The sequence below is a fragment of the Bison bison genome, unplaced genomic scaffold, assembly GCF_000754665.1.
Source record: "Bison bison bison isolate TAMUID 2011002044 unplaced genomic scaffold, Bison_UMD1.0 scf7180017864118, whole genome shotgun sequence".
In the NCBI taxonomy this organism is placed as follows: domain Eukaryota; kingdom Metazoa; phylum Chordata; class Mammalia; order Artiodactyla; family Bovidae; genus Bison; species Bison bison.
In genome coordinates this window covers 2,099,882-2,112,398 of record NW_011494690.1, presented here as the reverse complement: position 1 = coordinate 2,112,398, position 12,517 = coordinate 2,099,882, and the positions used below count along the sequence as shown (strand labels likewise).

The window sequence follows — 12,517 nt, the reverse complement described above, 5'->3', positions numbered from 1 at the left end:
CCTTTTTTTTTTTTTTTTGGAGGGGGATGTAGCTTTAAATAGTGGAAATCTACCACTTATTTTGTGATTTGGGGTAAATAATCTCTGTGGATGTGTTTCTTTATCTATAAACTGGGAATAATGCCTGCTTTCTCCATGTCCTGGTTTTGCTATGAGGTCACATGTATAGGAGATTTCACTTTTCTTGCTGCTGCTGCTGCTGCTAAGTCGCTTCAGTCGTGTCCAACTCTGTGCAACCCCATAGACGGCAGCCGACAAGGCTCCCCCGTCCCTGGGATTCTCTAGGCAAGAACACTGGAGTGGGTTGCCATTTTCTTCTCCAATGCATGAAAGTGAAAAGTGAAAGTGAAGTCGCTCAATCGTGTCCAATTCTTAGCGACCCCATGGATTGCAGCCCACCAGGCTCCTTCGTCCATGGGATTTTCCAGGCAAGAGTACTGGAGTCCGGTGCCATTGCCTTCTCCGTCACTCTTCTTATGACTTCACAATTTAATTTTGAATGACTTGGTGGCTGGTGAGGCCACCAGAAGAGCTGAGAGAGAGTGATGGAAAGGTAACAGTCCAGGTGTAGCTATGCTGAGTTGGGGTGTCTCCTGGACAGGAAGGAGATGAAACCCAGATGACTCTGAAGGGCAGGATTCTTGCTCTGGAGAGAGGACCAGGTTAGACCACAGCTTTGGGAAACTTTAGCTTCATGCTGGAAAAATGGGCAGGCTTTTCCAAGTGAAAAAGGGCTTCCCTCATGGCTTAGAGGGTAAAGCGTCCCCCTGCAATGTGGGAGACCCGGGTTCAATCCCTGAGTCGGGAAGATCCCCTGGAGAAAGAAATGGCAACCCCCTCTAGTACTCTTGCCTGAAAAATCCCACGGACAGAGGAGCCTGGGAGGTCGCAGTCCACGGGGTCACAAAGAGTTGGACACGACTGAGCGACTTCACTTTTCCACTTTCCAAATGAAAAGTGGGCAGGCTTTTCCAAATGAAAGTGTATTGTTAGAAAAGAACAAGGCCAAGAGCAAAGCCTTAGGAGACACAGATAGAAAAAAGGTATTAATGAAGGATGGCAGAAGGGGAAATTGAGGAGGGATACAGGGAAAAGGAAGTGGAAGAGGAACCAGAGATCAAACTGCCAACATTCGCTGGATCATAGAGAAAGCAAGGGAATTCCAGAAAAACATCTACCTCTGTTTCATTGACTACGCTAAAGCCTTTGACTGTGTGGATCATAACAAACTGTGGAAAGCTCTTAAAGAGATGGGAATACCAGACCATGTTACCTGCCTCCTGAGGAATCTGTATGCAGGTCAAGAAGCAACAGTGAGAATCCTGCATGAAACAACTGACTGGTTCAAGATCAAGGAAGAAGTACGACAGGGCTGTCTGCTGTCACCGTTGGTTTAACCTATACGCTGAGCACATCATGAGAGATGCCAGGCTGGATGAGTTCCAAGCTGGAATCAAGACAGGTGGGAGAAACATCAACAGCCTCCGATATGCGGATGATGCCAGTGTAATGGCAGAAAGCAAAGAGGAACTAAAGAGCCTCTCGATGAGGGTGAAGGAGGAGAGTGAAAGAGCTGGCTTAAAACTAAACATTAAAAGATAAGATCATGGCATCCAGCCCCATTTCCTATTCTTGGGCTCTAAAATCACTGTGGATGGTGACTGCACACATGAAATCAGAAGATGATTGCTTCTTGGCAGGAAAGCTATGACAAACCTAGACGGTATGTTGAAAAGCAAGGTCCGTATAGTCAAGGCTGTGGTCTTCCCAGTGGTCATGTACAGTTGTGAGAGCTGGACCATAAAGAAGGCAGAATGCCAAAGAATTGATGCCTTTGAACTGTGGCGCTGGAGAAGACTCCTGAAAGTCTCTTGGACAGCAAGGAGATCAAACCAGTCAATCTTCAGGGAAATCAACCCTGAATACTCATTGGAAGGACTGATGCTGAAGCTGAAGCTCCAGTATTTTGGTCATCTGATGTGAACAGTGGACTCATTGCAAAAGTCTCTGATGCTGGGAAAGATTGAGGGTAGAAGGAAAAGAGGGCATCAGAGGATGAGATGGCTGGATGGCATCACCGATGCAATGGACATGAACTTGGGCAAACTTCAGGAGATGGTGAGGGACAGGGAGGCCTGGTATGCTGCAGTCCATGGGGTCTCAAACAACTGGACACGACTGGGCAACTGAACAACAACAGCAGGAAAAATCAGGATTACATACGATCAGAGAAACCAAAATAAAAAAAAGTCAAGAAAATTCACATTTAATTCCCATCATGTACTGCTCTGGGCTCGCTAAAAGTTGAATGTATTAACTTAGCTCTGCCTGCTTTGTTTGACTGAGATTGAATCAATGAATTAAATCTTAAGGGTGAGAGAGAGGCTAACACAGGTGAACAAATTTACCTCTTTCCTTATAAAGTAAAAAATCAATCTAAACAGAGTAATTGGAGAACTAGAAACCAATAAATCTATTCCCGAAGCTGGAAGTTATTAAACTCAAAGTAAATTAACCTTTGCAATTGTCGCCATGCATCTATAAAACCTACCAAATTCTTCCTGGGTATTAAAAAAATGTAAAAATATTCTAAGGGCTCCATCTAGGGCTCTCCTGTCTGGTGAAGTGGGCCCGGTACATGGGAAGGGCCTGGTGTGGGCCTGTGGTGTCTGACTTCTGGGCAGCTGTGCTGGGAGGGAGAAAGCTCAGGAGAGGAAAAGGGGAGGGGGATGGCAAGAACACGGTGGAAGGTGTCAAAAGGAAACATGGAAGCGGTCCTTTTGATATCCGAACATCCAGAATAACTCTGATCCTTTTTTAAAATTACATATGTTTTGGGGGAACAATAGAGCCAGAGTATCTGGCTTCTAGCTCTGGTGCTGATGCTGTCTGGCAGTGTAGCCAATGTTCTTACTAAACATTTCAGAAGTAGGGCTCTGACTCTGCGTGACCCCACAGACGGCAGCCCACCAGGCTCCCCCATCCCTGGGATTCTCCAGGCAAGAATACTGGAGTGGGTTGCCATTTCCTTCTCCATACAAAACTTCCTTCCTCCCTAAACAAAGGTCTCTTGCATTTTTCAGGATGGCTTTTGTTTTTTTTTTTTTTTTTTTTTTTTAGTCCTGCCTCTGCCCCCACTTCCCCGTGGAGGGAGAGCAGCAGGTTCTCAGGTGTTTCTTCTTAAGGACACTAATCCCCTTGCCTCAGGATGGCTTTTGGACTACACTCTTTTGGAAAAGCCCATCTATTCTTGGGACTCAATTTAATTTTCTTTTTTGTACTGTTTTTGCATATTCTATCATGAGCTTGCACTCCTTTGGTTGGAAAATAATGTTACTGGAAAGCAATAAGTAAGAAACCCAAACCCAAGTTGTTCAGCTCAGTATCTCGTCATTGTGCCATAGTCTCAACTTCGAGTTTTCTCTTGCCCTTGAGTCCAACTGGTCACCATGTCCTGGTGATTCTGTATCTAGAATGATTCTAAATACTGGAGTGGAAAAAATGTCTAAGTGCACTCTGATAGAGGCAGCATTTGTTTGGCACCTCTCTTGACGCTGCTTTTCAACCCTCTCTCCTCTCTGTCTCCTCCTCCACCACGTTGCCAGGTCCCTAGACATATACATGGCTGCAGGGTCCTTCCAGGGCCTTCTCTCCCTGACAGCTGCTTTGTGCTGCTCTCCTCTTCTTCCCTCCTAAACCAACCCTTACTAGCTCCTGTTTTGGAACCCATGACAGCCCCTCTTTGCCCATGTATTATTGGGCCACTGCAGGAAATGTCTGCAGCTTCAAACAGGGCCTTCTGGAGGTAGAATGTCCTAACCTACCAGTAGGTGCCTGAAGAAGGAACGTTGTAGTCCAAGGGCCCTGTGGGAGCTGGTGGTGGATATAAAGGAGCCTGGTGGCATCTACTGATCTAACAACAGAGTTTACCTGGCAAAGAGCACCATGTTTGGAGTTTAGACCGGCTTCATATCCACTGAGAAACTGAATATCCCTGAGCAAGTTACTTAACCTCTCCGTGCCTCAGTTTCCTGGCCTATACTATGGGGCTATTTATAGTACCTAACCTATAAGGCCTGTGTAAGTCTTAAATACCATATAAATAGTTAACCTGATCTCAAATACATTGTATGTGCTTAAATAATATAAAATTAAGTACAAATTCAAAACATCACTATTATTTTACATTCAGGACCAGCCCTCTGGGACTGGACTCTGGCTGGCAAAGACCATTTCTCATCTTGTTTGGTATATGCCACAACTTCTTAAATCTACTTTCTCTACCTTGTGACCTGGGCCCCAGTCCTCTCTCCCTGACCTTCTTGATGTCATTCCAAGCAAACCAAGGAACCAGACTCAAGTGGGGTAGGGAAGAGCTGCTGCAGCGGCCTGCCAGGCAGACAGCCCCCTTCACTTCCCTCCCATATTATTCCCCGAAAATCTGGCTATATCTTCCTAGCATAACCCTCAGGCTCCAAATTGGGAATGCGGGATGTGTGTGCTCACCAGAACAACCCTTTACAGAATTTCCTCCCGCACATGAAACTGGATGCCTCTACCATAAAAACATTAACTGCAAGTTTCCATAAAGCTGTGTATCACCAAAATACTTCCTTTCCAGGCTAGAAAATGTTCTCAGAAAGCATATTTTATTTTCAAGAAGACAATCTAGAAACTAGTGGCTGCTTCTGTGGTTTTTCAGCTGTTTAAACCAGTATTTGGATACCACCAAAGTGTCTCTCTCTCTTTTTTTTCCCCGGAGAACTGAATTACAAAATACTGGTTTCTATTAGGGTGTGTCTAGCACTTTCTTTGCGGCCAAGCCTTCCATTTTTATAGTCTGCACACTAGATTTTCCATGAACAAGCTCAATTTTATTCCTAGGCAATGATGTTTAGAAAATCCAATATGAACATGAAGACTGTTCTAAGGCAGTTTCAGAATTTGTGCTATGCAGTTGCCTAAAAAGAACACTTCTGATGTATAAAAAATATGTTTTGGGGGCATGTGATAATATATGTTGGGGAAAAGGGTTCTCACTACTCTTTATGTTTTCTGAGACTGGGCTATCTCAGAGAACTTATCTGCTAAAGTCTTCTTCTCAAGCCTTTATATTTACACTTGTACACAGTACAGCCCAAACACCCACCTACACAGGCATTTTACAGTAAGAGTTGGAAGCCAAGTGACTGAAAAACAAAACAAAATTATGTATATAGTGTCTTTACAGAGATCTACATGTGAATTCAGATGGAACCAATGGTAACTCTGGAGGAAAATGAACCAATTAAAGCAAAGTGCTAATGGAAAGTGTAACTATTATTTGGTTTTGCTGACAAATAAGAAAGCAGGTGCCATATTTTTAGGGAAAAATAACGTAGAAAATAGCTTTATATTTACATACACATAGACATTCTGTCTCCATCTCCAGAAATTTACACATTGGCCACAAGCACCACAACACCCAATTTGACATTCTGAATATGTCCAGCCTCTCTTCCTTTTGGCCCTCTAAGGGGGCCCCCCGGGCTACACCAGGCTTCCCACGGACTCCTGTCTGTCCCTCCTTCTCTGAGTCCCTTGGCTCATTCTTCTCCCTGTCGAAATCTTTCACTCCTTCAAGGCTGTCCTCAAGGCCCATCTCCACCATGAGGCTTCCCCTAGAACCCCAGACCATCACGCCCCACGCTCCAAACCTGACACTATTTAACAAATGTATTTCAACTAATTTCTTTGGCTGCACTGGGTCTTAGCTGCGGCATGTGGGATCTAGTTCCCCAACCAGGGGTTGAATCTGGGCCTCCTGCATTGCGAGTGCAGAGTCTTAGCTACTGGACCACCAGGGAAGTCCCTGAATCCTCCACTATTTATTGCTGATGCTGTCAATTTTACAGATTCATACTGGGTAGGCATTTTCTCTCCCTATGGCTGCAAGCCTCTTGAGGACAGGGCCACATCTAATTCCATTTCTTTTTTAAAAAAAGAAAAAACAAAAAACAAGTTTTATTTAATTTTTGGCCACACCCTACGACATGTGGGATGGATCTTAGTTCCCCTACCAGGGATCCAACCCACACTTCCTCCATTGGAAAGTGGAGTTTTAACCACTGGACCACCAGGGAGGTCCCTAATACCATTTCTGTCTGCTACCATAGTACCCCCCACCTACTGAACACAGAACAGGTGATGAACCAATATCTATTGGGTTGTATGGGTTGAACAGCTGGGTGCAGATCTGTGAGATCTAGAATGGTTAATTTCATCTGGCTATCTAAATTGCTCTAATTAGGTCCAGAAAATGTTCATAGCTGCCCATAGGCAGGGCTGCCACCCCCATGAAACATTCCTGGAGAACTATGGAGGCCACCCGTGGTAGATGCCATGGTGTACGCTCCAGGTCCCCCTTCAGGAATGAAAGGCCAAGCACTCCACAAGCTGCTGAAGTGCTGCCTGCAGACAGCTCTCAGCTGAAGGGGACAGCTTTTTCCAAGATGCAGGGATGGCCTGCATCTAACGACTGATCATTAAGCCAGGTGATATAAAAGCCTAGTCCCTCACCTCAACTCAGTTCTGTAGGGCTTTCCACCTTCAACTTGTTGTTGGGCCTGCTCTGCAGCTCAGCTTCTCCCTCTGCCCAGCCTGGCATCCCTCCTGTCTGTTTGTCTTCCCCAGGTATTGATCCCAAGACCCTCTCCCAATAAACACACTTCATGCTAACCTCCATCTCAGAGTCTGCTTCCTGGAGAACCAACTTATAACAGCATTTGTAGATCCATCCATCTATCCAAGCAGCCAGCCAGCCAGGCAGTAACCTACCACTGTGTTTAGGGCACACAGGTGGTGTTGATGAGAGGCGACACAGAGGAAAAAGGCCCAGTCTTTACCCTTAGGGAGCTAAGACCAATACCAGAGATGAGACATGTACAGGAATAACTGTAAAACACACAATGGAAAGTGGCTGGTGTCAAGAGAAAACATATAAACAGAGACGTGGCCAGGATCTAACCTCAGGGCAATGGTGTGAGAGTCTTCCTGTACTGGCTTAAGCTGTGGCCATCAGTACCTGCGTCCTATCTGCCCATCTGATCCCAAGCCCTCCTGGAGACAGAATGGACTGTATCCTTGTATCTCTTTTCATGCCCCCATACTTTCCAACAAGAGTCCCAGATAGTGCAAGTGATCTTAAAACACTGAAGCAAAGCACTGAAGGAAAGCGTTGGCAGCCCTACTTTATAGGACAGGTTTTTGGCTGTCCATCTGGCCTTTTAGTGCAGAGCTCTCAGGAGGCTCCTCAAATTTCTCATTCATTTATAATGTCCATAAAACCTTGGAAACATGAAAGCATGAGACAAGGTCCTGATCCTCAAAGCAGCCCACTGTGTGGTTGGGGCCGAAGCCCCTGAAAATGTCCAAAATAAGAATGAGACCTGGGACTATGACTAACAGCCAAGTAGTTCATCTTCCCCAGGTGGTGTCCTTGCCTGTGCTTGTTTGGTTGTTCAGTCCATCGATTGTTAATTTGTCAGGCGACAAATGTTACTGAATAGCCTCCACAAATAACCCAACAATAAGAATCAACAAACTCCAGAACCCCATGATCCTCCAAAACCAACGTCCCAGCATAATTTACTATGGGTAGGGGGAAGTGCCTTTGAGCAAAACTTTGTTGCTATTCACTCCCTAAGTCATTTCTGACTCTTTGTGACCCCATGGACTGCAGCATGCCAGGCTTCCCTGTCCTCCACCATCTCCCGGAGCTTGCTCAAATTCATGTCTATTGAGTTGATGATGCCATACAGCCATCTCGTCCTCTGTCATCCTTCAATCTTTCCTGTCTTCAGGGTCTTTTCCTCACTATTAAGTATCTGATGGAAAGAAAGGAAGCACTGGTGGGGTGGGGAAGTCTGTCTCCTGCATTTCCCTGCCTCAGCCCAACTCCACACGCCAGTCCCTTTCCACTGTCCCTCTCCTTTTATTGCTTTTGTACAATCTGTCACCAACTTCTGTTGTTGTTTCTCTGAAATGGCATTTGCATCCTTCCTCTTCTGCCTCGCTTAAGGATACCATCCCCTCTGACTGTGTGGTCATACCCTGGTAGCCGTGGCTCCAAGCCTAGGCCATCTCCCTACTTCATGTCTGTCAGACGTGGCTTCTGAAAACACAGCTCTCAGTCAGGGACATCTCTGCTCTACTATCAGCTCAGCTAGGGCTCCTTCAGTGCTGCCAGGACCAAGTTATTAAGACCCCCTCTAGTAAGTGGCTCTCCCTACATTCATCTAACTTTATTTCCCAGTACACCTTAGTATCCCAGAGGAGGGCATGGCAACCCAGTCCAGTATTCTTGCCTGGAGAATCACACAGATGAGGAACCTGGCAGGCTACAGTCCATGGGGTCATAAAGAGTTGGGCATACTGAAGCAACTTTTAGCACACACACATGCACACCTTAGTATATGCCCTCCACTCCAATTTCTTCCCTGTTTATCTGTGCCTTTGCTCAATGGTGTCTGATTTCTGGAACACCTTACCTCCTCTTGGCTAACTACTGAATCCTATCTACTCCTTTGCCACTCTGTCTACCTGGACCAAGCTTAGGACCTAGGGAATGGGAAAGACAAGGAGGGCAAAGTCAGGAGTCTGCTGTTTTCCCACTTCTTTTATTATCTTGAGGTTTCCTGATCACATCCCAACTCCATCACATGGAAACGCTTTTCTGTGGCACTTACCCAGCCACAGGGATGCTCCATCAGTGTGACTGCTTGGCGCTACCTCTGGGTAGAAGGAGCTTGTCTGTTTCAGCCGGGGTAGACGATCTCAGTTTTACAAGTCAGAAAGGAAAGAAACTGACACTGCTAATGTTTACTCGCTTGTTGCTTCTTAGGAAAAACTCTGAATCAGTGCTGAGTTAATATACCAAGCTCTAAGATTCCTGAGAGATGGATGGTGGGTTTGTAAAAGGAGAGACTGCCAAGTTGGGTCTCTGGAAAGAATCCAGTGTTCCATAAACGCTGTCTCTTTCCTAATCATAGAAAGAACCATAAAACTACAGAGAGGCAAAGGAGAGCTGCAGGCAGCAGAATGACATGGAAGCACCATCCTGTGCTTCTTGAAAACCAGAAAATGCAGATTAGGACAAATCTCATCCACAGTCCCCCTTTGACCTTCCTATGCAGGGACTGCTCCATGAGAGAGCAGTACAGCAGATACTGCGGAGATCTTTGGAAAAGGCTCTTGAAAGGGGTACAGTAAAAACATTTCCTCACTCCTCTGCCAGTTTTTGACCAGGAAGGTTATGAGATGGGCAAAAATGGACAGCAGAATAGTGACTATCTCCCCTGTCTCCTGTTACCTTGACGGGAAAAGGTGAACCAGTGTGTGTGGGGATTAACCACTCTTCTATCGGAAGTGGCATAAAAATGGCTAACCTCCAGGTTAGAAGGTAGACTGGATAAGGTGTTCTCTACTTTGTGCAAATTTCTCTAGAGCTAGAAGAGATGGATGGTGAAAGCAGTAGTTTTGAAGGTCCCCGTCTTTATGCCTTGAACTAGAAGATGAGGATGAGAAGAGGTAACTTAAAAATAACCTCTCCTAAACAAACACATGTGCACACACACACACACATACACGAGACAGAGTGAAAAGGAGAAAATTCAAAACAAATCTTCTCAGGCAATTACATTAATGTAATAATAATGACAATAATACTAATTGTTTTATACATGTTATAAATGTTTTATACATGTTTTATAAATGTTATAAAATGTTATCCCCATTTTACAGATGAGGAAGTTAACTTGCCCATCAGGTGGTGCTAGTGGTAAAGAACCCGCCTGCTAATGCAGGAGATGTAAGAGATGCTGGTTAGATCTCTGGGTTGGGAAGAACCCCTGGAGAAGGGAATGGCAACCCACACCAGTATTCTTGCCTGGAGAATCCCATAGACAGAGGAGCCTGGTGGGATATGGTCCATGGGGTCGCAAAGAGTTGGACACAACTGAAGCAACTTAGAGCACACGGGGGTAGAGATTGAGACCCAGGTCTTTCTGATTCCAGAGTCCAGGCTCAGGACTTTAATACAGTCCATCTTACAGCAGGGCTTCTCTACAAGTTCAGGAAGGAGAGGGCATTGAGGAGGAAGCAGCCCTTCATCTCAGCTCCCTGTGAGGCGGGTACACACAAATACACACATTAATACTCCAAGATGCCCCACTTTCTCTGCTGTCCTCAGTTACAAACCCACTCAGCTTGCACAGTTACAGGTCCACAGATGGATGTCATGTTACTTACAGGGACAGTGATCACCCCTATGGATAATTTAACCTGTATCTGAAGCTGCAACAGGAGTTTCCTTTCGATAGGATGTAGCCACAGCTAGGTGATGAATTAGCACTTAGTTTTGAAGGTGTGTCACGAAGACTTTAAGACTGAAAGTAATGAGTGATACTGAATGCCATTTAGCAGAATGACTTGTGACATTCAAATAAATGTTCAACTTGTGAGATTCAAGCACACAGAGGAAGAAGAAATGACTGTATAAAACAGTAAGGCACAAACAAATGGTGACAGCTCATAGAACTGGCTGCCCTATTCTTCACGGGATCCATCCCACCTTGGTAGTCACGGCTCAGCTGCTGTTAGCCGTGTAGAGGTCTTCCACACAAACAGACATGAACCCTCAGGGATATTCCTTGCTGAGCAGGCTGCCCGGAGAAGCAACCAGACCCTTCAGAACTCTTTTCCTCCCCTGTCATCCAAGTACCAACTCTTCTGAGTGTCTCTTGCTACCCGCCCCCCTCCCCCTTTTCCTCCCCTCCTCTTTCTCAAAGCCTCCTATCCTCCTTCCCTTCTCCATCAACTGACATAAAAGATCTGAGGGTGGGAGCCGGGAGAGCACCTTAGTTCCTGAGATTTTGAGAGAGTAAAGTTTCAGTATCAATGTATCCACCTCCCCTCCTCCTTCTGAACTCTAGAGATATACTTAGATACACACAAAACACCCACTGGAACTTTTAAATGATGGGAAGAGATCCACAAGCCACCTGTGAAACAAAAGCTTGGTGCTTCATAGTCATGGGAACACACAGGTTGGAGAAGAGCTCATGTTTATTAATTAGGTCCACACATACCTACAGAAAGCAGGTGGCCCTTGCACAGAGATGGGAGTCCTCACACATAGGCATCTTGACGATGCCATCTTGCTTCTCTGCCATCCTCTCTTCCCACCCAGCTGCCCTGTGAGGTGCAACAGAAAGGCAGTCATCTGCCCTTGGCTAGGCCCTGGCTATGATTTATGGGTAAGCCACCTAACCCAGTTCTGGAATATGGAGATAATAACCACCAGGCTAGGTGCTGTGAGGATGAAGGAGAATAATATATGCAGGGCCTTTGGCACAGCTTCTGGCGCTGACTTGCCTGATTCCTGAGCCTGACTTTCCTACAGGCACGCCTGGGCTGATGGTGCCTCCTGACACTTGGTCCCCACCCTGGGGACCCTGGTCTGACAGTGGGAAGAGTGGGGACTAGTCTGGGACCTCCGATCTGTACCCGAGGACCCCAGCTCTCAGGTCACAGGTCTGCTGGCCAGGGCCAGCCTGCAGGGTGGCGTGGTGCGAGGGGAGCCACGGGTATGTGTGAGTACCATAGGTCTTCTGCCCCTGGACCCGTGGGCGGCGGGCGGAGCTGGCCAGTGGAGGTGGGCAGAGCCCGGCGGTAAGTCGACTCAAGGCTGTGGGTGGCTTCCTCCTGTTGCTCAGTATCAGGGAGAGGCGGGGGAGGACATTCATCTTTTTCCTAAGTAAGCATCCACCCATCGTTTCGATTAACTATCGATTGTGAAAAGCCGGCTGCGCCCCTTAAAGGCGAAGCTCGGCCCCCGCCCGCCAATGTGTCTGTCTCCCTGGACCCTTGGTGGGGGACCCCCTCCGCGTGTGCAGGGCAGCGATGGGCCAACGCTTCTGCACCGGCTCATCTAGCAACCTCGGGAACCGCAACCACGAGCTGTGGTTTGAGTCCTGCCTGGCCACCCGCGGGGGCATTTTCTTCCCCGAGTGTCCTGTCACGCCCTCGGAGCCGGTCATCTGTTCCGCAGCGTCCCTGGAGCCCGGGGTTCGAGGACCCGGCCGGCTCTTGGAAAGTTATTTCAAAAAGCAGATGTGTTGCAACCCTCACTGCAGCAAACTACAGGGCACGGATTTCCCGAACCACCCCCCTTCCCCAACCCCGGCCCGATACCTCCCCACCTCCTGCCCCGGCCCGACGACCCGAGCCCTGCAGCGCGGAGAGCCACCCTCAAACGCACCTACTCTCCCTCCAGCGCCCAGATGCAATGGGGAGAAAACCCCAAAGCAAAGTCAGAGCGCAGAGCCGTCCCAGTCCCGGCCTGGAAAGGATCGGACTGTTGGGGATCGGCCTCCCGCCCGGCAGCTCCGAGAAATACTCGGGATTTCCCGCCCGGGCCTCCCCTCCTCAATGCCCCACTCTTCCTAGCGGGGCTGCCCCGACCCCTCGTACCTGCGGC

The 12,517-nt window shown here is 47.3% G+C and overlaps 1 protein-coding gene across 1 annotated transcript in view; it reads right to left on the bottom strand.

The window, feature by feature from the left end:
• TNFAIP8L3 (tumor necrosis factor, alpha-induced protein 8-like 3) overlaps positions 1-11,810 on the bottom strand; it is a 44,644-nt gene extending 32,834 nt beyond the window's left edge. Inside the window, exon 1 of the mRNA XM_010839556.1 lies at positions 11,545-11,810. Within this exon, the coding sequence (XP_010837858.1) occupies positions 11,545-11,810 (266 nt within the window). The remainder of the gene's footprint in view (positions 1-11,544) is intronic.
• Between the last annotated feature and the right edge of the window lie 707 nt (positions 11,811-12,517).